This window comes from Carcharhinus amblyrhynchos, chromosome 34, assembly GCF_965287045.1.
Source record: "Carcharhinus amblyrhynchos chromosome 34, sCarAmb.v2.hapA, whole genome shotgun sequence".
Classification (NCBI taxonomy): Eukaryota; Metazoa; Chordata; class Chondrichthyes; order Carcharhiniformes; family Carcharhinidae; genus Carcharhinus; species Carcharhinus amblyrhynchos.
The window spans coordinates 4,584,200-4,609,966 of record NC_137357.1 but is presented as its reverse complement, the minus strand read 5'-3'; the positions used below and the strand labels follow the sequence as shown (position 1 = coordinate 4,609,966).

The following is a 25,767-nucleotide window of genomic DNA, read 5'->3' as shown; positions in this document are numbered from 1 at the left end:
AATAGTCCATTTTGCTGTTATTCCCGTCAAAATGGATGGCCTCACATTTACCAACATTGTACTCCATCTGCCAGACACCCTTGTCCATCACTTAGACTATCTATATCCCTTTGCAGACTTTCAGTGTCCTCTGCACACTTTGCTCTACCACTCACCTTTGTGTCATCTGCGAATTTTGACACACGACACTTGGTCCCCAACTCCAAATCATCAATGTGTATCATAAACAATTGCGGTCCCACTACTGATCCCTGAGGCACACCACTAGTCACTGATCGCCAACCAGAAAAGCTCCCATTTATCCCTACTCTTTGCTTTCTGTTAGTTAGCCAATCCTCTATCCATGCTAATACCATTACCTGTAAAAACATACACCTTTATCTTATGTAACAGACTTTGGTGCGGCACCTTGTCAAATGCCTTCTGGAAATCCAGATACACCACATCCACAGGTTCCCCATTGTCCACTGCACACATAATGTTCTCAAAGAATTTCACAGACTTCATTGGGCTGTTAATGTAAGCCTACTTGCGACACCAATAAATAAACTTTAACCTTATCAGAAGAACTGACTTTCTTCTTACGCAATAGTTTTCAGCTCCCAAACCTTGTGACTCGCACATGGTTCCGAGTATCATTGTCTCCTCCGGATAGGATTGCGGCTGTCGACAAGAACGTGAGTGCCTTTGGGGGACTATCTAATTGGCGCTTTTTTAAAATTTTAAAGTCTGGTATGCATTCATGCTCTCCACTTGAAATGTATTCCTCGTTACTCACACTCAGTTCGACATGGGATGAATCACGGAGCGAATGGCAAGGTGACTCACTGATCCCACGCCCAAGTCCTGAGAATTTTCAAAACATCAAGCCCTTCCGTGTGTCTTACGTAAAGAATAACATGACGAACTCCGGTCAAAGATTACACCGACCTCAAATTCAATGTGCAAAATACTTTTTTGACACACATCAGACCTCTCCAAACTTTGTTGCCTGGGACAGGGTCCAGGTTAAGTTTTAAGTTTATTTACAAGTAAACTTACATTAACACTGCAGTTACTGTGAAAATCCCCTAGTTGTCACACTCAGGCGCCTGTTTGGGTTCCACTGAGGGAGAATTTAGCTACTAACCGGCACATCTTTCGGACCGTGGGAGGAAACCGGAGCACCCAGAAGAAACCCATGCAGATATGGGGAGAATGTGCAAACTCCGCACAGACAGTGACCCAAACTGGGAATCGAACCCGGGTCCCTGCGTCAGTGAATTTCTCTCTCATTCTCACTGCTGATTAGGCTCACTAGAGGGGCGGCACAGTGGTTAGCACTGCTGCCTCACAGCTTCAGATTCCTGGGTTCAATTCCTGGCTTGGGTCACTGTCTGTGTTGAGTTTGCACATTCTCCCCATATCTGCATGGGCTTCCTCTGGGTGCTCCGATTTCCTCCCACAGTCCGAAAGTTATGCCGGTCAGGTGCTAAATTCTCCCTCAGTCTACCATAACAGGTGCCGGAGTGTGGCAACTCGGGGATTTTCACAGTAACTTCATTGCAGTGTTAATATAAGCCTACTTGTGATGGGGTGGCACAGTGGTTAACATTGCTGCCTCACAGCGCCAGGGACCCAGGTTCAATTCCCAGCTTGGGTCACTGTCTGTGTGGAGTCTGCACATTCTCCCCGTACCTGCGTGAGTTTCCTCCAGGTGCTCCAGTTTCCTCTCACACTAAAAAGATGTGCAGGTTAGGTGGATTGGCCATGCCAAATTGCCCCTTGGTGTCCAGAAATGTGCAGGTTAGGCGGATTGGCCACGCTAAATTGGGGCTTAAGTGTCGAGGGAATAGTAGGGTAAGTATGTGGCGTTATGGGGAGATAGGGCCTAGGTGGGATTATAGGATTGCTGAGGGCACCATATTTGAGAGCAGCCTTGAGAAGTTGGACTCGATGGGCTGAATGGCCTCTTCCTTACTGTAGGGATTCTGTGATTCCAATAAATAAATTTATACTGGAGCAACTGCTGGAGAAGGAATGGCCTGTGACTGGAAGAGCAGCCACTCATGGGATCTCCTTCACTGACCTTTCCATGGGCATGTTTAATCGTGATGCTGGGGGTTGGGGGGTATGTAGAATGGTCCCAGAAGGAGGGTCATGGCCGGCCCTTGGACCACAAGTCAAGCAGGACGATTGCACATTAATTCATAGAACAGAATCTTTACAGTGCAAAAGGAGATCATTTGGCCCATTGGGTCTGCACCGACCACAATCCCACCTGGCCCCTATTTCCATAACCCCATGCATTTGCCCTGCTAATCCCTCTAAGCTACGCGCCCCATGATACTGAAGGGGCAATGTAGCATGGCCAGTGCACCTATCCCGCACATCTTTGGACTGTGGGAGGAAACCGGAGCCCCCGGAGGAAGCCCACGCAGACACAGGGAGAATGCGCAAACTCCGCACAGGCAGTGACCCAAGGCCAGAATTGAACCCAAGTTCCTGGCACTGTGAGGCACCAGTGCTAACCCCTCTGCCACCCCTTTAGGCCCAGGAGCTTTATCCCGATAATCGTATTGGCAGATGCCACTGTATTAAGGAAAACCTTTGCCAGGTTTTCGCTCCTTGCATGCATAGCGAGGTGTCAGGGCAAGCCAGCCAATTTAATACTGTCGCTGGATTTGAGGTCATGCGAGAGGGATTAGAACACCCAGCGTGATTCAGAGCAGAGAAGGCTAAGAAGAGATTTGCTGGAGGCGTTGGAGACTGTGAGCGACCCGCAGAGTTAGAGCAAAAAGACGGGAGCGTCTTCCAGTGGGCAGAGAGCTCGAGAACCAGGAGGGTCTGAAGCACCAGAGGCAAGGTGAGGAAATCCCTTTTCCGTTAACGTGGGATTTGCGGAGGGCTCCGAATTTCAGAGCAGCCTTGAGAAGTTCAAAGGGTTTGAAGGGTAGGAAATTGCGGGGGAGGGGGGGATTGGGACGAAGGGGATTGCGAGCATGGGTTGCTTCAGAACCTTACCCCGGAGAGTGGCATGTTGGAAGCAAAGGTTTGTGAAGCCTCCCCGTCCCCACCCCACCGCACCCCCGTCAAAGCCCTATTCATCCCTGACCTGACCTGTCCTCAGCGCCACTCCCAGACTCACTGACACCCATGGGTGTTTTAACATAGAAACTAGAAGCAGGAGGAGGCCATTCGGCCCTTCACGCCCGCTCCGCCATTCATTTTGATCACGGCTGATCATCAAATTCAATATCCTTCCCCCCCCCCACCCCCCAATTGTGCCTCGAGCCCCAAGAGGTAAATGGTTAACACCATTTAAATGACAACATTTAAAAGGTATTCGGACGGGTACACGGATGGGAAAGGTTTAGAGGGATAGGGGCCAAATGCAGGCAAATGGGACTAGTTCAGTTCAGGAAGCCCGGTTGGCATGGACGAGATGGGCCGAAGGGCCTACTCCTGCGCTGGATCTCCCGATCACAAACCTATCATTTTCAATGTGTCATGTCACTGGCCGCAGCCAATCATCTCCCACATTAGCGCAACGTGCCAATGGCTGGAGGTTGCCATGACGATAGTCGAGTGATAAATATTAGCCAGGGCAGTGGGGCCCATTCCCCTGCTCTCCTTGGGAAGGGAGTCAAGGGGTCTCTCCCATTTCCCTGGTGGGACAGAGGAGGTCTGCTTTCTCGTTTGTTTCAGAAGATGATACCTCCGATCGTGCCTCCAATCTGGTCCACAATTCGTCTATGGCAGATAAGCTTCTCAACCCAATTCTCTCCTTACCAATCAAGAACCTTTCCTCTGATTTAATTTGATTTCATTTATGATTCTCACATGTACTAGTGTATACAGTGAAAAGTATTCTTGCATACTACACAGACAAAGCATACTGTTTATAGAGAAGGAAAGGAGTGAGGGCAGAATGTAGTGTTACAGTCATAGCTAGGGCGTAGAGAAAGATCAACTTAATGCGAGGAAAGTCCATTCAAAAGTCTGACAGCAGCAGGGAAGAAGCTGTTCTCGAGCTGGTTGGTATCTGACCTCAGACTTCTGTATCATTTTCCCAACAGAAGAAGGTGGAAGAGAGAATGTCCGGGGTGTGTGGGGTCCTTGATTCTGCTGGCTGCTTTTCCAAAGCAGCAGGAAGTGTAGGCAGAGTCAGTGGATGGGAGGCTGGTTTGTATGATGGATTGGGCTACACTCACAACCTTTTGTCATTTCTTGTGGTCTTGGGCAGAGCAGGAGCCCATACCAAGCTGTGATACAACCAGAAAAGATGCTTTCTATGGTGCATCTGTAAAAATTGTTGAGAGTCATAGCTGACATGCCAAATTTCCTTAGTCTTCTGAGAAAGTAGAGGCATTGGTGGGCTTTCTTAACTATAGTGTCGGCATGGGGGGAAGCAGGACAGGTTGTTGGTGATCTGGACACCGAAAACTTGAAGCTCTCGACCCTTTCTACTTTGTTCCCATTGATGTAGACAGGGGCATGTTCTGCACTACGCTTCCTGAAGTCGATGACAATCTCCTTTGATTTGTTGACGTTGAGGGAGAGATTATTGTTGCTGCACCAGTTCACCAGATTCCTATGCTCTGTGTCATTGTTGTTTGAGATCTGACCCACGATGGTGGTGTCATCAGCAAACTTGAAAATCGAACTGGAGGGGAATCTATCTCTGTCTTAAAGACACTCAGTGACCCAGCCCCCACAGCCTTCTGTGGCAACGAGTTCCACAGATTCACCAAACCCTCTGGCTAAAGAAATTCCTCCTAATCTCGGTTCTTTACTCTGCGCCCCTCGGATCTGAGTCTCCCCCACGACTGGAAACATCTTCCCCACGTCCACTCTATCCAGGCCTTTCAGTGTTCTGTAAATTTCAATGAGATCTCCCCCCCAATCCTTCTAAATGCCATCGAGTACAGTCCCAAAGTCTTCAAATGCTCTGCACACATCAAGCCTTTCATTCCCGGGGTCATTCTTGTGACCATCCTCTGGACCCTCTCCAAGGCCAGCACATCCTTCCTTAGACACAGGGCCCAAAATTACTCCCAATATTCTGAATTGGTCGAATGGGTTTTTACATAGACACTCGGAGCAGGAGAAGGCCATTCGGCCCCTCGAGCCTGCTCCACCATCCATTATGACCATGGCTGATTGTCCAACTCAGTAACCTTTGATCCCTTTAGCCCCAAGAGCTACATCTAATTTTACTTCTTAAACTCACACAACGTTTCCAATGGGAGTGAATTCCACACATTCACCATCCTCTGGGTGAAGACATTTCTCCTCACCTCACTTCTAAGAGGTTTATCCTCCAGATTTTATGAATTGAATTTGAATTCCACCATCTGCCATGGTGAGATTTGAACCCGTGTCCCACAGAGCATTAGGCTGGGCCTCTGGATTACTAATCCAGCAACGTGACCACTACTCCACCGTCTCACCTCTGAATGCAACCATCACATGAACCCTTGAAAGAATTATGGGGGTGTTCCTCTATAGTCACCAAGTTAACAGTTCCATCCACTGGGAGTCAAACAGGATGGCCCACAATTAAAAATTTTTTCATGGAAATTGAATTTATCTGAGGAAGGATGTCCTTGCTATAGAGGGAGTACAGCGAAGGTTTACCAGGCTGATTCCTGGGATGGCAGGTCTATCATATGAGGAGAGAGTAAGTCGGTTAGGATTATATTCATTGGCGTTTAGAAGAATGAGAGGTTGAGCAGGTTGATTGGCCATGCTAAATTGCCCCTTAGTGTCCAAAAATTGTAGGTTAGGGTGGATTGGCCATGCTAAATTGCCCCTTAGTGTCCAAAAATTGTAGGTTAGGGTGGATTGGCCATGCTAAATTGCCCAAAGATGTGCTGGTTAGGTGGATTGGCCGTAGTAAATTGCCATTTAGTGTCCAAAGATGTGCTGGTTAGGTGGATTGGCCATGCTAAATTGCCCCTTAGTGTCAGGGGGATTAGCTCGAGTAAATACATAGGGCCTGGGTGGGATTGTGGCCGGTGCAGGCTCAATGGGCTGAATGGCCTCCTTCTACACCACAGGGATTCTTTGACTTGCAGTCTGGCACTCAAAGGGTGTGATCTCCGACTGCACATTTCTATCTGTGCTCGGGTTTCAAGCTGAAACAGGTTTGAAGCCTCCCAGGGTGACTCAGCCACTGTTGAGAAGGAGGAAGTGATAATGATCTGGGCTGGGTCATGAATACTATCGTTTCCATTGCCTATATTGTCACAATTATTCATAGTGGGATCTACTTACAGCAAGTAGTTCCAGTAACATCAGACGTGAGGAAGTTCCCGTCTGTAAATCACAGTCGAAACCAAGCAATAAGTCAGCAAAGGCTCGAGTATCTTCACGTAAATAAACAGACAATGCTGGAACAACAAATCCCGGCTGGACTGGCAGCGTCTGTGGAGGGAGAAACACAGAGTTAATGTTTCCAGTCCGCTTGAGGTAGAGAGGGGGAGAAATGTCTTGACCTAGGACGGCACAGTGGCACAGTGGTCAGCACAGCTGCCTTATAGCGCCAGGGACCTGGGCTCGATCCCAGCCTTGGGTCGCAGTCTGTATGGAGTTTACACGTTCTCCCCGTGTCTGCGTGGGTTTCCTCCAGGTGTACAATGATGTGTAGCTTAAGTGGATTGGCCGTGGTAAATCTGCACATCTTGGGATGCTAAGGAGCATCTGAACTCTATCCAGGCCTTTCAGTGTTCTGTAAATTTCAATAAGATCTCCCCCCCAATCCTTCTAAATGCCATCCATCTTACCAGCAAATCTTTGGATGCTAAGGGGCAATTTAGCATGGCCAATCCACCTAACCTACACACATTTGGACACTAAGGAGCAATTTAGCATGGCCAATCCACCTAACCTGCACATCTTTGGACACTAAGGAGCAATTTAGCATGGCCAATCCACCTAACCTACACACATTTGGACACTAAGGAGCAATTTAGCATGGCCAATCCAACAAACCTACTCATCTTTGGAGTGTGGGAGGAAACCCATGCAGACATGCAAACGCCTCACAGACAGTGACCCTTGGCTGGAATTGAACCTGGGTTTGTGATGCTGCGAGGCAGCAGTGCTAACCAGTGTGCCACCTTGCGTTAAATCTTGGGCCAGCTGCTGCAAAGGCTTAATGGTGAAAGGTTTGTGTCCAAGGCCTTTCAGTGCTTGGAGGGGATGGTAACTGTGTGCAGGAGGGTATGTGTAGGGAAAGTGATGGCCTAGTGGTATTATTGTAAGACTATTAATCCACAAACTCAGCTAATGTTCTGGGGACTTGGGTTCAAATCCCGACATGGCTGATGGTGGAATTTGAATTCAATAAAAAATATCTGGAATTAAGAATCCACTGATGACTGTGAAACCATTGTTGATGGAAAAATCCATCTGGTTCCTTTAGGGAATGACATCTGCTGTCCTTAGCTGGTCTGGCCCACAATTTTTCCCAAAGGTAGGGGAGTCTAAAACTAGAGGGCATGAGTTTAAGTTGAGAAGGGAGATACAAGAGTGTCCAGAGGGGCAATTTTTTCACACAGAGGGTGGTGAGTGTCTGGAACAAGCTGCCAGAGATAGTAGTAGAGGTGGGTACAATTTTGTCTTTTAAGAAGCATTTAGGCAGTTACATGGGTAGGATGGGTATGGAGGGATATGGGCCAAAAGCGGGCAATTGGGATTAGCTTAGGGGTTTTAAAAAAAAGGGCAGCATGGACAAGTTGGGCCAAAGGGCCTGTTTCCGTGCTGTAAACCTCTATGACTCTGTGTGACTTCAGAGCCCCAGCAATGTGGTTGACTCTCAACCGCCCTCCAAGGGCAACTAGGGATGGGCAATAAATGCTGGGCCCAGCCAGCAATACCCACGTCCCACGAATGGATTCAAGAAAAGAATAAAGAGAATCCCTGTTGACTGTATGCCAGAGTCTGTGTACATCACAAGAGTGTTGAGGTATCTCAGAATTGGAAATGATGTGCTGAGGAAAGTAAACTTCCCGTAGTATTCAATTTGAACTGTTGTCCCATGTACTTTGATAAAATTGATGAATGAAGTATACTTTGGAAAAAAAAATGGAGGTCTCTTTTCAACGGATTCAATGTGAATGGGGCCTGTTCAGTACATTGCACCCTTGTGACTAAACTGTCCAGTAGTGTCCAAAAATGTTCAGGTTAGATGGATTGGCCATGCAAAATTGCCCCTTAGTGTTCAAAGATGTGTAGGTTAGGTGGATTGGCCAGGCTAAATTGTCCCTTAGTGTCCAAAGATGTGTAGGTTTGGTGGATTGGCCATGCTAAGTTGCCCCTTAGTGTCCAACGATGTGCAGGTTAGGTGGATTGGCCAGGCTAAATTGTCCCTTAGTGTCCAAAGATGTGTAGGTTTGGTGGATTGGCCATGCTAAATTGTCCCTTAGTGTCCAAAGATGTGCAGGTTAGGTCGATTGGCCATGCTAAATTGCCCCTTAGTGTCCAAAGATGTGTAGGTTTGGTGGATTGACTCTGCTAAGTTGCCCCTTAGTGTCAGGGGTATGAGCAGGGAAAATACGTGGGATTGCGGGGGATAGGTTCTGGGTGGGACTGGGGTCGGTGCAGACTCGATGGCCTCTTTCTGCGCTGTGAGGATTGTATGAAGCTGGCTTATACACGGGGCCAGGTTAAGTGGCTGTCCTGCTCTGGAACAGCTAACGCACTCAACTTCAAACATAACCCGTGAGGCTCGCCAGAGCTTAGCCACTCTTGATAAACAGGGGGCCGAGTGAGTCAGCAAGACGTAATTGAGAGTGTCAGTGCACAAAGCCAACCCATTGTCCTGTCTCCCGCAGGCATGCCAGGGATTTAGATTCCAGGCCGCGGGAGGCAGTTTGTTATCATTCCAACACCGGGGGAGGTCGGGGTGGGAGGGGGGGGGTTCGTTCCTGCATTCCTGCAGGGTACCGAGAGGGATTAAGTTGACGGGTTGGAGAAAAATGCTTGCAGTCTGGGCTCTCTGCTGTCTGAATCGTCGGGGAGGGTTTTAAACTTGTTGCGGTCGTTCTCCAAGTCTACAAGGAATGTTCACCGAGTCACCACTGGCCAACGTGACCCGTTTCCAGGGCAAGTGTGGATAACTGAGCACAGAGACAAGCTCGCTCACTGCACGGTTCCACTTTGTCAGCACCTCCCCCCCCGCCACTCCCCTCCCCCCGCCCCCTCTCCTTTCCACCCCCAGCTCACTCAGAACCTCTCTCAACAATAAAATAGTTTCCTTCTTTCTAAAGTCACAGGCAAACTGATTAATTAGAATCAGACATTCTCTGAGCGCGGGCCTCAGGCAGCCTTTACATAGAAACCAGAAGCAGGAGGAGGCCATTCGGCCCTTCCAGCCCGATCCCGCTGTTCATTCCGATCATGGCTGATCATCAAATTCAATATCCTGATCCCCCCACCCCCTGCCTTCCCTCCACATCCCCTGATCCCTTCAACCCCAAGAACGAAATCTAATTTCTTCTTGAAATCACACAATGTTTTGGCCTCAACTACTTTCTGTGGGAGTGAATTCCACACATTCACCACCCTCTGGGTGAAGAAATTTCCCCTCACCTCAGTCCTAAAAGATTTACCCCTTATCCTCAAACTATGACCCCCTAGTTCTGGACTCCCCCCACCATTGGGAACATTCTTTCTGAATCTACCCTGTCTAACCCTGTTAGAATTTTATAAGTTTCTATGAGATCCCCTCTCACTCTTCTAAACTCCAGTGAATATAATCCTAGCCGACTTAGTCTCTCCTCATATGACAGACCTGCCATCCCAGGAATCAGCCTGGTAAACCTTCGCTGTACTCCCTCTATAGCAAGGACATCCTTCCTCAGATAAGGAGACCAAAACTGCACACAACACTCCAGGTGTGGCCTCACCAACGCCCTGTACAATTGCAGTAAAACATCCTTATCCCTATACTCAAATCCTCTCGCTATGAAGGCCAACATACCATTTGCCTTCTTTACTGCCTGCTGTACCTGCGCGCTTACTTTCAGCAACTGATGCACGAGGACATCAAGGTCTCGTTGAGTATCCGCCTCTCTCAACTTACACCCATTCAAGTAATAATCTGCCTTCCTGTTATTGCTACCAAAGTGGATCACCTCACATTTATCCACACTACATTGCATCTGCCATGCAGATGTCCACACACACAGCTTATCCAAATCACGCTGAAACATCTCTGCATCCTCCTCACAGCTCACCCTCCCACCCAACTTTCTATCATCTGCAAATCTGGAGATAATACATTCAGTTCCCCCTTCCAAATCATTCATATATAATGTGAACAGTTCGGGTCTTAGCACAGATCCCTGCATGCTGTACAGACAAAACATACCATTCATAGAGTGCATAAAGGAGAAGAAAAGGAGAGGGTGAAGAAAAAAGTGTTATGGGTGTAGAGAAAGATCAATTTAATATGTGGTGAGTCCATTCAAAAGTCTGATGGCAGCATGGAAGAAGCTATTCTTGACTCAGTTGGTACGTGTCCTCAGAATTTTGTATCTCTTTTTCCATGGAGGAAGGTGGAAGAGGGAATGTTCAGGGTGTGTATGGGGTCCCTGATTGTGCTGGCTGCTTTTCCCGAGGTAGCGAGAAGTGCAGACAGAGTCAATGGATGGGAGCCTGGTTTGCATGATGGGACTGGGCTACATTCACACCTCTTTGTAGTTAACTGCAGTCTTGTTCAGAGCAGGAGCCATACCAAGCAGTGATACATCATGGGTGGCACAGCAGCACAGTGGTTAGCACTGCTGCTTCACAGCTCCAGGGACCTGGGTTCGATTCCTGGCTTGGGTCACTGTCTGCGTGGAGTTTGCACATTCTCCTCGTGTCTACATGGGTTTCCTCTGGGTGCTCCGGTTTCCTCCCACAGTCCAAAGATGTGAGCGTTAGGTTGCTTGACCATGGTAAAATTGCCCCTTAGTGTCCTGAGATGCGTAGGTTAGAGGGATTAGTGGGTAAAATATGTAGGGATGTTAGAGTACGGCCTGGGTGGGATTGTGGTCGGTGCAGACTCGATGGGCCAAATGGCCTCTTTCTGCACTGTAGGGTTTCTATGATTTGGAAAGGATGCTTTCTGTGTTGCATCTGTAAAAGTTGGTGAGACTCTTAGCGGACATGCCGAATTTTGATTGTAAACCATCCTGCTTTAGTTGGTATTGCTTGGAAGTCTAACAACATATTAACATTTATCCTCGGTACGTCATCAAACAAACTGTCGCACTGCCAACGGGATTCCTTTGGCTGGAGCGTGACCACGCCGTCGGAAGTTCAGTGGTGATACAGGGCTCTGTGTTGTGGTGGGGTTAAACGGAAAGGGAAGGAAGGGAGCCTGGCATCTGCGTAGCACTTTTCACGACCTGCCAGGCATCTCAAGGTGCCTTCCAGCCGGTGAAGGAGCTTTACAAATGCGGTCACCATTGCAAAGTCGTGACTGCGGCAGCCATTTTGAGCATAGCAAGCTGAGACAATCTTTGGTTTTGTTTTGTGATTCTGATCGAGTGATGAACATCAGCTTGGAGTTAACTCCCTTCCTTCTTTCTCAAATTATTGCATGAAGATTTCACCTTCGCCAGAGAGGCCAGATCAGCCCTAGATTTAATACCTTGGTTAGGCCGCATTTGGAGTATTGCGTGCAGTTCTGGTCACCACGCTGTCAGAAGGACGTGGACCATTCTGTGTTGTCCTTCAAGCATACCATCATCACATCGATGTGGTAGTGATTGTCCCTTTAAGGGAAACGAGGCAGAGTAAGGGTCACGTGACCTGTTTTTGCTCTTAAAGGGACAATCACACGAGTTGACTTGGCAGCACAGTGGGTTAGCACGGCTGCTTCACAGCACCAGGGACCCAGGTTCGATTCCTGGCTCGGGTCACTGTCCGTGTGGAGTCTGCACGTTCTCCCCGTGTCTGCGTGGGTTTCCTCTGGGTGCTCGAGTTTCCTCCCACAGTGAGAAAGACGTGCTGGTTGGTGCTAAATTCTCTCTCTGGAGTGTGGCGATTGGGGGATTTTCACAGTAACTTCTTCGCAGTGTTAATGTAAGCCGACTTGTGACACTAATAAATAAAACTTTAAACCTTGGTCGATGGAAAATCAGTCTAACTTGTGCTCGAATATATTCAATAATCCACACAACCCCCTCTGCTTTCTGGGGAGAGAATTTCCCAGCCTCACTACCTTCTGAGAGAAGAAAGCCCTCCCAACTCTGTCTTTGATGGGAGACTCTTTTTATTCTGAAACCAAAACACCCCCCTCGATCACGAGGGGTAAACACCCTCTTAACATCCATCCTGTCAAACAGCACCACCCCCCCCACTACCTGTGGTATTATACGTCACAGTAAGATCACTTCTCATCCTTCTAAACTCCTGAGGGGTGTGGATCTTACCTGCTCGACCTCTCCTCATCAAGTAATCCTGGCACGCAAGCAATTGGCCACTGCTTTCAACGCAAGTCCACCCTTCCTTCCATGAGGAGGCCAATGCCAGCTTCTTTCGCGCGGTGAGCCTTCCTTGCATTTGTTTCCATGCGAGCGATGGGGAATGGCAGAGCTAGGTGAGCCCCTCTGTGCCACCAGCCTGTGACTCTTGCACGTGAAGCGGGACAGGGGTGGGGGGGTGGCGCGCAGGGCTCAGGTGTGGCTGAAGGCGCCTTCCGTTGCGTGCAGGGAAGCGAAGCCTCGGGGAAAGGTGACGGAACATGTCAGCGGGTTGTTGGACATTCGGAGGCGGCTCAGGGGAGAGCACCTGTCCTCGATGGGGTCTACGGAGGTGGTCATAGAATCCCTGCAGTGCAGAAGAGGCCATTCGGCCCATCAAGTTGGCAAGGAAAACAATCCCACAGGACCCTCTCCTGATAATGCCACATATTTACCCTGCTAGTCCCTGTGACACTAAGAGGGTTTGGACACTGAGGGGCAATTTAGCATGGCCAATTGACCGAATCTACACACCTCTGGACATGAAAAGGCAATTTAGCATGGCCAATTCACCTCATGTACACATATTGGGATACTAAAGGATAATGTAGCATCGCTGATCCCACTAATCTATGCATCTTGTAACATTAAACGACAATTTAGCATGGCCAATCCATCTAACCAACACATCTTTGGACACTAAGGGGCAATTTAATATGGCCAATCTACCTGACCCACACACCTTTGGACACGAAGGGGCAATTTAGCATGGCCAATCCACCTAATGTACACAAATTGGGACACTTAAGGGTAATTTGGCATAGCCAATCCCACTAACCTATGCATCTTGTGACACTCAGGGACAATTTAGCATGGCCAATCCACCTAATCCACATATCTTTGGACACTAAGGGACAATTTAGCATGGCCAATCCACCTAACCTGCACATCTTTGGACACTAAGGGACAATTTAGCATGGCCAATCCACCTAACCTGCACATCTTTGGACACTAAGGGACAATTTAGCATGGCCAATCCACCTAACCCGCACATCTTTGTACACTAAGGGACAATTTAGCATGGCCAATCCACCTAAACTACACATCTTTGGACACTAAGGGACAATTTAGCATGGCCAATCCACCTAACCTACACATCTTTGGACACTAAGGGACAACTTAGTGCAGCCAATCCACCTAACCTACACACCGTTGATGGAGTTATGTCTGACGGGCTAATAAATGACACCAAACACCAACTTTAAGTTGTGTGAATGGGGTGGGTTGAACTAAAAGAGAAATAAAAGAGAAATAAGGTCACTTGACTCCCAGCTGTTGGAGGGCCCCGCCTCCCCCCCCCCCAAAATGGGATCATTGTCCCATGACATCATCCTTGTTGCTAGGGGGCGGGGCCAGCTGAGTTGTGGGGGTTAGGGGGCGGGGTTAGCCTTGATTGGCGTGGTGGGGGGGGCGGGCGGGCACGGAAGGCCAATGGGAGGGCAGAGGAGGGTTTGATGGGCAGGCGGGAGGGCCAGTAGGGTTGGAGGGGAGGAGGGGCCGTCGGGCTCTGTTGAGTCAATGCAGCCAAAGGGAAGGAGCGAGTACGGGAGCAGCAGCGACAGAGCAGCGGCTCCGGCCGGCCAGGTAAGCGCAGCACAGGTGAGGTGTGGGCGCCCCGCTCTCAGGCACTAGCGGGAGAGGGAGGTTCGAGACCCACCACCTCCCAACTTAAAACTGGGCTCCGACTGCGCTGACTTTGACTTCTCATTCTGGGCTCTGCTCTTCCCTGAAAACAAATCGCACCTTGCTTGCGCAAGCTTCTTCAAATGTGCCTTTTTCTCTGCTCCTCTCAAATAATTCCACATTTCTGGGTAGGGAGAAGTTGGGGGGGTCTTTCTTCTGTTATCCTCATTCTAAACTTGTCTTTTTGACTTCCAACTCATCCGAAAAGTGACTGTTTGCCCCCCCCCAACTGATCTGAAAGGTGTCTGTTTGCCCCCCCCCAACTGATCTGAAAGGTGTCTGTTTGCCCCCCCCCAACTGATCTGAAAGGTGTCTGTTTGCCTCCCCCAACTGATCTGAAAGGTGTCTGTTTGCCCCCCCCCCAACTGATCTGAAAGGTGTCTGTTTGCCCCCCCCCAACTGATCTGAAAGGTGTCTGTTTGCCCCCCCCCAACTGATCTGAAAGGTGTCTGTTTGCCCCCCCCAACTGATCTGAAAGGTGTCTGTTTGCCTCCCCCAACTGATCTGAAAGGTGTCTGTTTGCCCCCCCCCAACTGATCTGAAAGGTGTCTGTTTGCCCCCCCCCAACTGATCTGAAAGGTGTCTGTTTGCCCCCCCCAACTGATCTGAAAGGTGTCTGTTTGCCCCCCCCAACTGATCTGAAAGGTGTCTGTTTGCCCCCCCCCCAACTGATCTGAAAGGTGTCTGTTTGCCCCCCCCCCAACTGATCTGAAAGGTGTCTGTTTGCCCCCCCCCAACTGATCTGAAAGGTGTCTGTTTGCCCCCCCCCAACTGATCTGAAAGGTGTCTGTTTGCCCCCCCCCCAACTGATCTGAAAGGTGTCTGTTTGCCCCCCCCCAACTGATCTGAAAGGTGTCTGTTTGCCCCCCCCCAACTGATCTGAAAGGTGTCTGTTTGCCCCCCCCCAACTGATCTGAAAGGTGTCTGTTTGCCCCCCCCCAACTGATCTGAAAGGTGTCTGTTTGCCCCCCCCCAACTGATCTGAAAGGTGTCTGTTTGCCCCCCCCCAACTGATCTGAAAGGTGTCTGTTTGCCCCCCCAACTGATCTGAAAGGTGTCTGTTTGCCCCCCCCCCAACTGATCTGAAAGGTGTCTGTTTGCCCCCCCCCAACTGATCTGAAAGGTGTCTGTTTGCCCCCCCCCAACTGATCTGAAAGGTGTCTGTTTGCCCCCCCCCAACTGATCTGAAAGGTGTCTGTTTGCCCCCCCCCCAACTGATCTGAAAGGTGTCTGTTTGCCCCCCCCAACTGATCTGAAAGGTGTCTGTTTGCCCCCCCCCCAACTGATCTGAAAGGTGTCTGTTTGCCCCCCCCCAACTGATCTGAAAGGTGTCTGTTTGCCCCCCCCCAACTGATCTGAAAGGTGTCTGTTTGCCCCCCCCAACTGATCTTAAAGGTGTCTGTTTGCCCCCCCCCAACTGATCTGAAAGGTGTCTGTTTGCCCCCCCCCAACTGATCTGAAAGGTGCCTGTTTGCCCCCCCCAACTGATCCGAAAGGTGTCTGTTTACCCCCCAACTGTTCTGAAAGGTGTCTGTTTACCCCCCAACTGTTCTGAAAGGTGTCTGTTTACCCCCCAACTGATCTGAAAGGTGTCTGTTTGCCCCCCCCAACTGATCTGAAAGGTGCCTGTTTGCCCCCCCCAACTGATCTGAAAGGTGCCTGTTTACCCCCCAACTGTTCTGAAAGGTGTCTGTTTACCCCCCAACTGTTCTGAAAGGTGTCTGTTTACCCTTCCCCCAGCTGATGCGAAAGGTGTGTATTTGTCCCCCGACTCATCCGAAAGGTGTGTGTTTGCCCCCTGCCAACTCATCCGAATGGTGCCTGTTTGCCTTGCCACCGCACCCCCCCCCCCCCAACTCATCCGAAAGGTGTCCCAGCTAATTTTTCTCTCTTTGGTTGTTACTTCTCAATTCGTAATCTCTTTTCTGTTTAACTCTTTAAATGCTTTTTTTGGCTCGATGACTGTTAATTTGGATTCTAAATTTTTTTGGTCTCAAACTCATTCTGGTTTCTTCAGTCTTTCAATTGGAGTTTTTAAAAACCTTAATTCAAACTTGATTCTAATTTTTAAATTTTAATTTTTAAAAAAAATCTTAATTCCAAAAGAACTTCTTGTCTCAAATCTTCTAATTTTTATTGTAATTTTTAAAACCTTAGATTGTAAAGACATATCTCGTCTCGAGCTTTAGTTCTGATTTCTTTGGCCTTTTTATTTTTTTTTAAATCTTAATTTCAAAAATATTTCTTGTCTTCAACCTTAATCCTAATTCCTTTGGTCAGTCTTTTTAATTGTGTGATTTTAAAATTTCTAATTCTAAAAACGTAAACAAAACTTGCCTCGTACGTCTCTTTAAATCTTGGCCCACGCACCGTAAACCTGTGCCCCCTAGTAAATGACTCTTCCACTCTGGGGAAAAAGCTTCTGATTATCCACCCTGTCCATGCTCCTCATAATCTTGTAAACTTCTATCAGGTCGCCCCTCAACCTGTGTCACTCCAGTGAGAACAAACCAAGTTTCTCCAATCTCTCATAGCTACTGCCCTCCAAACCAGGCAGCATCCTGGTAAATCTTTTCTGTACCCTCTCCAAAGCCTTCAAATTCTCCTGGTAGTGTGGCGACCAGAATTGAACACTATATTCCAAGTTGGGCAGCATGGTTGGTGCAGGCTTGGAGGGCCGAAGGGCCTATTTGGTGCTATAATTCTCTTTGTTCTAAATGTCTTGCGTCTCAATTCAATTTTGAACATTTTAATTCTAATTTTCTTTATTGTGATTCAATTCTAAATTTCCTTTGTCTCAAATAATTCTGAAACTTTTTTCTAAAGTTTATTTATTAGTGTCCCAAGTCAGCTTACATTAACACTGCAATGACGTTACTGTGAAAATCCCCTAGTCGCCACACTCTGGCGCCTGTTCGGGTTACACTGAGGGAGAATTTAGCACCTAACCAGCACGTCTTTCGGACTGTGGGAGGAAACCGGAGCACCCGGAGGAACCCCACGCAGACACGGGGAGAATGTGCAAACTCCACACAGACAGTGACCCAAGCCGGGGATTGAACCTGGGTCCCTGGCACTGTGGGGCTGCACTGCCACCCATTGTTTGCCTTAAATAAAATTCTGAATGTTTTTGGGTCCAATGTGGTTCTAAAATGTGACTCTTTTGGGAATAATTTTGTTTCGTAGCTCGCAATTTTAAAATGGCTTCTTGGGGAGCTGAAAAAGAACCTTCCTTTGGACCTTCGCGTGATTCTGAATTTTTTATTTGTTGCCTTTCAGCGATTTATTTATTTTTTAGCTCTGAGGGAGCCAACATGTCCTTGTTGGCACAGAGCCAGAAGTGGTACCCGACCCACGTCAAAGTGGTGGTGATCCGAGCCAGGGGCCTGCGAAGCAAGGGCAAGGATGGCACCAACGATGCCTACGCCATCATGCAGCTGGGCAAGGAGAAGTTCTCGAGCTCGGTGGCGGAGAAGAGCGTCACGCCGCTGTGGCGGGAGGAGGCCGAGTTCGAGTTACCAGCGCTGCAGTCGGCCAATCAGGAGAAGTGCACCCTCTACCTCATGGTCATGCACCGTGCCCTGGTGGGGCTGGACAAGTTCCTGGGGCAGGTGGCAGTCAACTTGAATGAGCTGTACGAGAGTAAGACCAGGAACAAGGTGGGGTAAGTCACTTAATTCCTCCGCTACCTCCTACGTGGCAAAAGACGTACATCCAACTGCCTTTGTTTTAATTCCCCCGTCCCTGCTGTAATTTTCATTGTTTCGCAAAGAGGAAAAAGATACTTTTCCGTATGTCTTGCTGGATTGATACTATCCCTGAAGCGAATGGCCTTGGAGCCAGCAGGAAGTAAAGCATGTGTCCCGTGCCAACCGAGGGCCTAGTTTGAGAGTGGGATTTCTTTGAGGCTTTTCTGTGCCCAAGGAGGGCAGGAACATAAGAAGTTGGAGCAGGAGTAGGCCATCCAGCCATTCGAGCCTGCCCCGCCATTCAATAAGATCATGGCTGATCTGAAGTGGCTCAGTTCCACTTTGCTGCTTTCTCCCCATCACCCTTAATTCCCTTGTCTGTCAAAAACCTATCTACCCGTGTCTTAAATATATTTAGCGAGGTAGCTGTGCCAGTGAGGTGTTGTGCTCCTCTGATCTGTCCCACAAGTGGTTCGGGTCAGGGGAGAGGATATGACGTACTCCTCTGACCTGTCCCACAAGCGATTCAGGCCAGATGTGGTAGCATCACAATAGTTAGCACTGCTGCCTCACAGCGTGAGGGATGGGTCACTGTCTGTGTGGAGTCTGCACATTCTCCCTGTGTCTGCGTGGGTTTCCTCCGGGTGCTCTGGTTTCCTTCCACAGACGTGCTGGTGAGATGCTAAATTCTTCCTCAGTGTACCCGAACACTGAGGTGTTGCTGTGTGGCGACGAGGGGATTTTCACAGTAGCTTCATTGCAGTGTTGTGTAAGCCTACGTGTGACACAAACAAAACTTTTTTTCAAAACAAGAAAGCATTAAGCTTTAAGTTGCCCGACCATTGTTTTCAGTCTGGCCTACTTACTTGCTGAGGGCGATTCATCCAGCGAGGGGAGGAGGATGTTTCAAACCTTGGGAAAGGTTCAGTAATGCCTGGGGGAGAAGGTGGAGGCCCAATTCAGAGAGAGTGCCCATGAAGCTTCGTTCCTGCATTTAAATGGCTGCCGACTCGTGTGGGCATTTGAATTTGCTTGTGGGTTCTTGCTGGGCATGAGAGATCCCAAAACATAAATTAGTCCACGCCCCTCAGGGCCAGGCGAGAAGAAATGAAGGTTGGACTGTGTGAGTTCTGTGCACTGATCTCTCGGCGAGGTGGTCTGATGTTGGGGAGTGCCCTGCTGTCCTGAGTTGTAGGATAGACGCAGAGGAAACCCATGCAGAACTGGGGAGGATGTGCACGCTGTGCCGTCCTGATCCAAGTTAAGTCAAAGGTTTTTCAATTGGCCAGCACTAGTTTCTTGTTTCGACATGGGAGGCCAATGTCGACCTTGTACAGACAAGAGTTCAATAATCCCAGCTATGCTGTGCAATCTGATTTTTTTTTTGTTGTATGTTGCTGAGTGGTGTTGGGGGTGGGGAGAATATAAAATCAATACAGTGCAGAAGAATGCCATTCGGCCCATCGAATCTGCACTGACTCTCTGACACAGTATCTTACCCAGGCACTCTCTCCGCCTTATCCCTGTGACCCCATACGTTTAGCATGGCCAATCCACCTAACCTACACATCTTTGGACACTGACGGCCAATTTACCTAACCTGCACGTCTTTGGAGTGTGGGAGGAAACCACAGCACCCGGAGGAAACCCACGCAGTATTGGGGAGGATGCGCAGTCTCCACACTTACAGTGACGGGGAACCCGGGTCCCTGGCAGCAGTGCTAAACACTGTGCTGCCCCTGTATAACTGAAACGGAGTTATCATTTTCCAAGACCCGGCAGCACTGTGGTGAGCACTGCTGCCTCACAGCACCAGGGTCCTGGGTTCAATTCCGGCCTCGGGTCACTGTCTGTGTGGAGTCTGCACATTCTCCCTGTGTCTGCGTGGGTTTCCTCTGAGTGCTCCAGTTTCCTTCCGCAGTCCAAAGATGTGCGGGTTGGGGGATTTGCCATGATAAATTGAATGTGTCAGGGATTAGTACGGTAAATATATGGTGTTGCAGGAATGGGGCCTGGGTTGGATTGTGGTCAGTGCAGACGTGGTGGGCTGAATGGCCTCCTTCTGCACTGTAGGGATTCAATGATTCTAAGACATTTCATGGGCCGAATGGCCTCCTTCTGCACTTTAGGGATTCTAAGACAGAGTTCCCTTTGTCTTTTGGGTTTGGAAGCTTTATTACTCAGATAGCAAGAACTTTCCGAGCGCGTGGAGGACTATTTCAGTATAGTTTGAAGGTTGTAGGTTGGAAGAAATCCTGACTTGAGATGAAAGTTGAATCCCAAGGTCGGGGGTGGGGGGGCAAGGCAAAAACACATATCTGTCCATTGGGTCTCCAAAAACGCAGTGACCCACCGTCTGAAAGGAAGTGAATGGGCGCTAAACTCAGGAAGTTGTGAACTGCACTCGCTAACTTGAGGTAACCTTTAGGAATACGCTGGGCTGGTTCTCCGCTGCCTCTCTTGAAAGACAGGCCGGAGAGGCTGTGAAATGGTGTTGCTTGACCTGATTTATTTATTTATTGGTCTTTATTTTTAACAAATGGAGAACTTTTATGCGCAAGATCTTGTGGTTTGAGACGCTCACCAGAAGCCTCCAAGCAGTCAAAGGAAACAGTTTGCACTGACTGGGGGAGCTTGCTGCAAGGGGCGAGCGTGCACTGTGTTCTCTGTGTGATTTTATGTAAATGAGGGCTTTTCTTACACATTGCGAGACTTAAGAACAGGATTGACCTAATTAAAGGTCTTCTTAGAGGGGACATGGGGGGGTAGTCTTTTAATGAGTCCTCATTCTCAACGCACTGTCAGAAATAAATTTAATAGAGCCACATCTTCCATTTACACAGCACCTCATCGACAGACTATCAATCCAGGTAATGGGTAGCACAGTGGGTTAGTACTGCTGTTTCACAGCTCCAGGGACCTGGGTTCGATTCCCGGCTGGGGTCACTGTCTGTGTGGAGTCTGCACATTCTTCCTGTGTCTGCGTGGGTTTCCTCCGGGTGCTCCGGTTTCCTCCCACACTCCAAAGATGTGCGGGTTAGGTTGATTGGCCATGCTAAGATTGCCCCTACGTGTCCTGAGATGTGTAGGTTAGAGGGGATTCGTGGGTAAAATATGTAGGGATATGGGGGTAGGGCCTGGGTGGGATTGGAGTCGGTGCAGATTCGATGGGCCAAATGGCCTCTTTCTGCACTGTAGGGTTTCTGTGATTCTAGTAATTGGCTAATGTTCAGGGGACCCAGGTTCGAATCCTGCCATGGCAGCTGGTGGAATTTAAATTCAATAATTCAAAAATAAATCTGGAATTAAGGATCTACTGACGAAACCATTGTCGATGCAGGGGACATGGGTTTAAGATGCGCGGAGAAAAGTTTAGAGGAGATGTACAAGGCAAGTTTTTTTTTCCATAGAGGGTGGTGAATGTCTTGAACTTGCTGCCCGGGGAAGTGGTGGGAGCAGGTACAATAGTGGCAATTAAGGGGCATCTAGACAAATACATGAATAGGATGGGAATAGAAGGATACGAACTCTGAAGTGCATATGGTTTTAGTTTAGGCAGGCATGGGCTTGGAGGGTCAAAGGACCTGTTCCCGTGCTGTAATTTTCTTTGTACTTTGATTGTCGGATAAACCCATCTGGTTCCCTTAGGGAAGGAAATCTGCCGTCCTTACCCGGTCTGGTCTACATGTGACTCCAGAGCCACAGCAATGTAGTTGACTCTCAACTGCCCTCCAAGGGCATCTAGGGATGGGTAATAAATGCTGGTCCAGCCAGCGACGCCCATGTCCCACAAATGAATAAAAGAAATACGTGGTGCAGTGTGGTCTGTGGGAGCATTATAAAACCCACAATTACCCAACGCTGCATAAGGAGCCTCGTAAACAGACGACCCAAAGCTTGGTCAAAGGGTTTTAAGAGTTATGGATAGAGGGAGAGAATTCCACAGCCTGAGGGTCAAGGCAGCCAATAAACAAGCCCAGGTTGCAGGCGACTGAGGGGGCCAGTCTGACCTGACTGTCCACCTCTCTAGCACGCTACGTGCATGGCAGGATATCTCTGGAGAGGGAGGAGTCGGTGTCCATTGGTGCTGTTGATGCCTTCCATGCTCGTTGGGCACCACAGGGACTGGGGTGCATTATTGACCATCTTTAATCCCGGTTTTGGTTTGATATTTTATGTTTCCTTTCCTTTTTGTTTTTTGTTTTGGGAGATCCCCCCACTCCTTTTTTAAGGGGCTGCCCCCTTTGTGCCTCAGTTTATTTGATTAGCCAACAAGATTGGTGGCCATGCCAAAGGTGGAGCGATTTAAAATTGGGGGAAGGGGTAGGGTTGGTTCAAGAAGCCGGAACTGGGGGAGCACAGAGATCTCGGAGGGTTGTGGGTGGGAGGTTGGAAGAGATACTGAGAGACGGGACCACGGAGGGGACTCAAACAAGGATGAGAATTTAAAAATCTAATGTCGCTTGATTGGGAGTGAGGAATAGGAGGAGCACAGGGATCTTGGAAGGTTGGAAGACATACGAAGAGATGGGACCATGCAGGGACTCGAAAGAAGAATGAGAATTATAAAATCCAGTGTCTGTAGGAACCCTACAGTGCAGAAGGAGGCCATTCAGCCCATCGAGACCACACCGCCAGCCATCTCACCCAGGTGCTATCCCCAAAACTCCATATCTTTCCCCTGCTAATAATCCCTCCAACACAGACATCCCAGGACATTAAGGGACATTTAGCGTGGCCAATTCCTAACCCACACATCTTTGGACACTAAGGAGCAATTTTAGCATGGCCAATCCACGCAACCTACACATCTTTGGACTGTGGGAGGAAGCGGAGCACCCGGAGGATGGGGAGAATGCGCAGACAGATAGTGACCCAAGCCGGGTTGCTGGAGTTGTGAGGCAGCGGTGCTAATCAGTGTGTGCCGCGGTGCTGCTTGACCAGGAGCTAGGAATTGGAGGGTTGGAGGAGATGCGCAGAGCTGAGACCAGGGAGGGACTCGAGAGCAAGGATGAGAATTTTTACGATCCAGTGTCACTAGACCGGGAGCCAGTCAGCAAGAAGGAGGGGAGTCCCTTTGGTGCGGGTCGGTCAGCTCTGCAGAGCTGAACTGTGGGTGTTTTGCAACGCGATTCACGTGGCCTGGTTGTGCTCCCTGTGAAAGGGGATTGGTGTGGGCGGCCTGCTTTTGTTGTGTTTGAGTTTCTGTGCCGTGCTTTAATTGTGTGCTTGCTGGAAAGCTGCAAATAGGAACCTCCCCGAAAGACACACACACACACACACACACACAAGCTGGAATTAGTAATCGACACCAGCACGCACTATGTGCAGCGCTATGTGAGCCTTTGCCAAGTTTCACCGTGGCTTGAAAAGTAGTGTACTTGTATTGTGCCTTTCCCACTGTGTCTCGAGAGAGAGAGAGTTCAAAATACTCTGAGACAATTGCTTTCCTTTCGAAGGAGTCTTTGACATGGCACCCAACAAAGCCTAGCAAAGTACGGGGTGACAGAAACAGCTTGTACCTCTGTGGTGCCTTTATTGTGCTCAAACAGCAGGGGAGGCGATGGCGGAGTGGTATTATCGCTAGACTATTAATCCACAAACTCAGCTAATGTTCTGGGGGACCCGGGTTCGAATCCTGCCACGGCAGATGGTGGATTTGAATTCAATAGACAGACAAAATCTGGGATTAAGAATCTATTGATGAAACCATTGTTGGAAAAACCCATCTGGTTCAGTAATGCCCTGTAGGGAAGGAAATCTGTCGTCCTTACGTGGTCTGGCCCACATGTGATGCAGTAAGAAGTCTCACACACCAGCTTAAAATCCAACAGGTTTATTTGGTAGCACGAGCCAGTAGCTTTCGGAGCGCTGCTCCTTCATCAGGTGAGTGGGAGTTCTGTTCACAAACAGGGCATATAAAGACACAAACTCAATTTACAAAGTAATGGTTGGAATGCGAGTCTTTACAGGTAATGAAGTCTTTCACTTGATAAACAGGTCTTAAACTGTGAACAGAACTCCCACTCACCTGACGAAGGGGCAGCGCTCCAAAAGCTAGTGGCTTGTGCTGCCAAATAAACTGGTTGGACTTTAACCTGGTGTTGTGAGACTTATTACTGTGTTTACCCCAGTCCAACGCTGGCATCTCCACATCATGGCTACGTGTGACTCCAGAGCCACAGCAATAAACTGGGGACAGGCAATAAATGCTAGCCAGCCAGCAACACCCATGTTTGGTTTTCCAGCAAGAGAGATGAAACCTGTCTTTGTGAGGCTGTTTATGATCTGGATCCAAATGCCACACATGCTCTGCTATCATGAGGAGTCTCGACCGTTTTGAGGGCAATAACTTGTTTCTCAGGCTGATGCAAAAACAATGGCCTCGTGGTGTCATCACTAGACTATTAATCCAGAAACTCAGCTAATGTTCTGGGGGACCCCGGGTTCGAATCCCACCACGGCAGATGGTGGAATTTGAATTCAATAAACAAAATCTGGGATTAAGAATGTACTGATGACCGTGAAACCATTGTTGGAAAAACCCATCTGGATCACTGATGCATTTTATTTGATTTGTTATTGTCACGTGTTATTGTCACGTGTATTAGTATCCAATGAATATTGTGTGCTTTACAGACAAAGCATACCGTTCATAGAGAAGGAAGGGAGAGGGTGCAGAACGTAGTGTTACGGTTATAGCTAGGGTGATGAGAAAGATCAACTTAATGCAAGGTAGGTCCAATCAAAAGTCTGGCAGCAGGGAAGAAGTTGCTCTTGAGTCGGTTGGTACGTGACTTCAGACTTTTAGAACATCGAACCCTACAGTGCAGAAATAGGCCCGAAGAGAGAATATGTGGGGTCCTTGATTACGCTGGCTGCTTTCCTGAGGCAGCAGGAAGTGTAGACAGAGTCAATGGATGGGAGGCTGGTTTGTGTGATGGACTGGGCTTTGTTCACAACCCTTTGTAGTTCCTTGCGCTCTTGGGCAGAGCAGGAGCCCATACCAAGCTGTGATACAACCAGGAAGAATGCTTTCTATGGTGCATCTGTAAAAGTTGGTGAGTCGTAGCTGAAATAAAAATCTGCTGTCCTTACCTGGTCTGGCCTACATGTGACTCCAGAGCCACAACAATGTAAAAAAAAATAGTTTGTTTATTAGTCACAAGTAGGCTTACATTAACACTGCAATGAAGTTGCTGTGAAAATCCCCTAGTTGCCACACTCCGGCGTCTGTTCAGGTCAATGGGCACCTAACCAGCACATTTTTCAGACTGTGGGAGGAAACAGGAGCACCTGGAGTAAACCCACACAGACATGGGGAGAATGTGCAGATTCCGCAGTGACCCAAGCCAGGAATCGAACCGGGGCCTTTGGCGCTGTGAGGCAGCAGTGCTAACCGCTGTGCCACTGGGCTGCCCCCACAATTGTGGTTGACTGCCTTCTGAACAAGGACAAATACAGATGGGCAATAAATGGTGGCCAGCCAGCAACGCCCATGTCCCACGAATGAATAAAGAAAGTATTTTTGATCAGCCCCTGACCCAAGGGCAAAGTTGTCGAGAGACCATTTGTTGAGGCCCGGAAGTATAAAATATTCATGATCAAATCTAACAAGGGATTTGGGAGAAACCTAGTGTGTGTTGACAAGATGAAACTCAATACCATGGGGAATAGTTGAGACAAATTGTACGGATCCAGTTCAAAGAAAACGGGGCAAATAGAATCCCAACAGTGCAGAAAGAGGCCATTCAGCCCATCAAACTTGTATCAACCACCCAGGCCCTATCCCCATAACCCCATGTATTTATCCTAGCTAATCCCCCTGACTCTAAGCAGCAATTTAATAATGACCAACCCACTCAACCCGCACATCTTTGGAATGTGGGAGGAAA

The 25,767-nt window shown here is 48.7% G+C and overlaps 1 protein-coding gene across 2 annotated transcripts in view; it reads left to right on the top strand.

Moving 5' to 3' along the window:
• Positions 1-2,766: 2,766 nt before the first annotated feature.
• The window catches only part of LOC145361412 (rab11 family-interacting protein 1-like), a 41,798-nt gene continuing 18,797 nt past the window's right edge, over positions 2,767-25,767 (top strand). Inside the window, exons 1-2 of one of the 2 annotated variants that reach the window (XM_080217143.1) lie at positions 2,767-2,845; positions 17,463-17,847. In XM_080217143.1, coding sequence (XP_080073269.1) covers positions 17,498-17,847 — 350 coding nt within the window. In that variant the 5' untranslated portion in view covers positions 2,767-2,845; positions 17,463-17,497. Of the gene's footprint in view, positions 2,846-14,004; positions 14,085-17,462; positions 17,848-25,767 lie in introns of those variants that run through there. The other variant, XM_080217142.1, reaches the window with a different exon arrangement.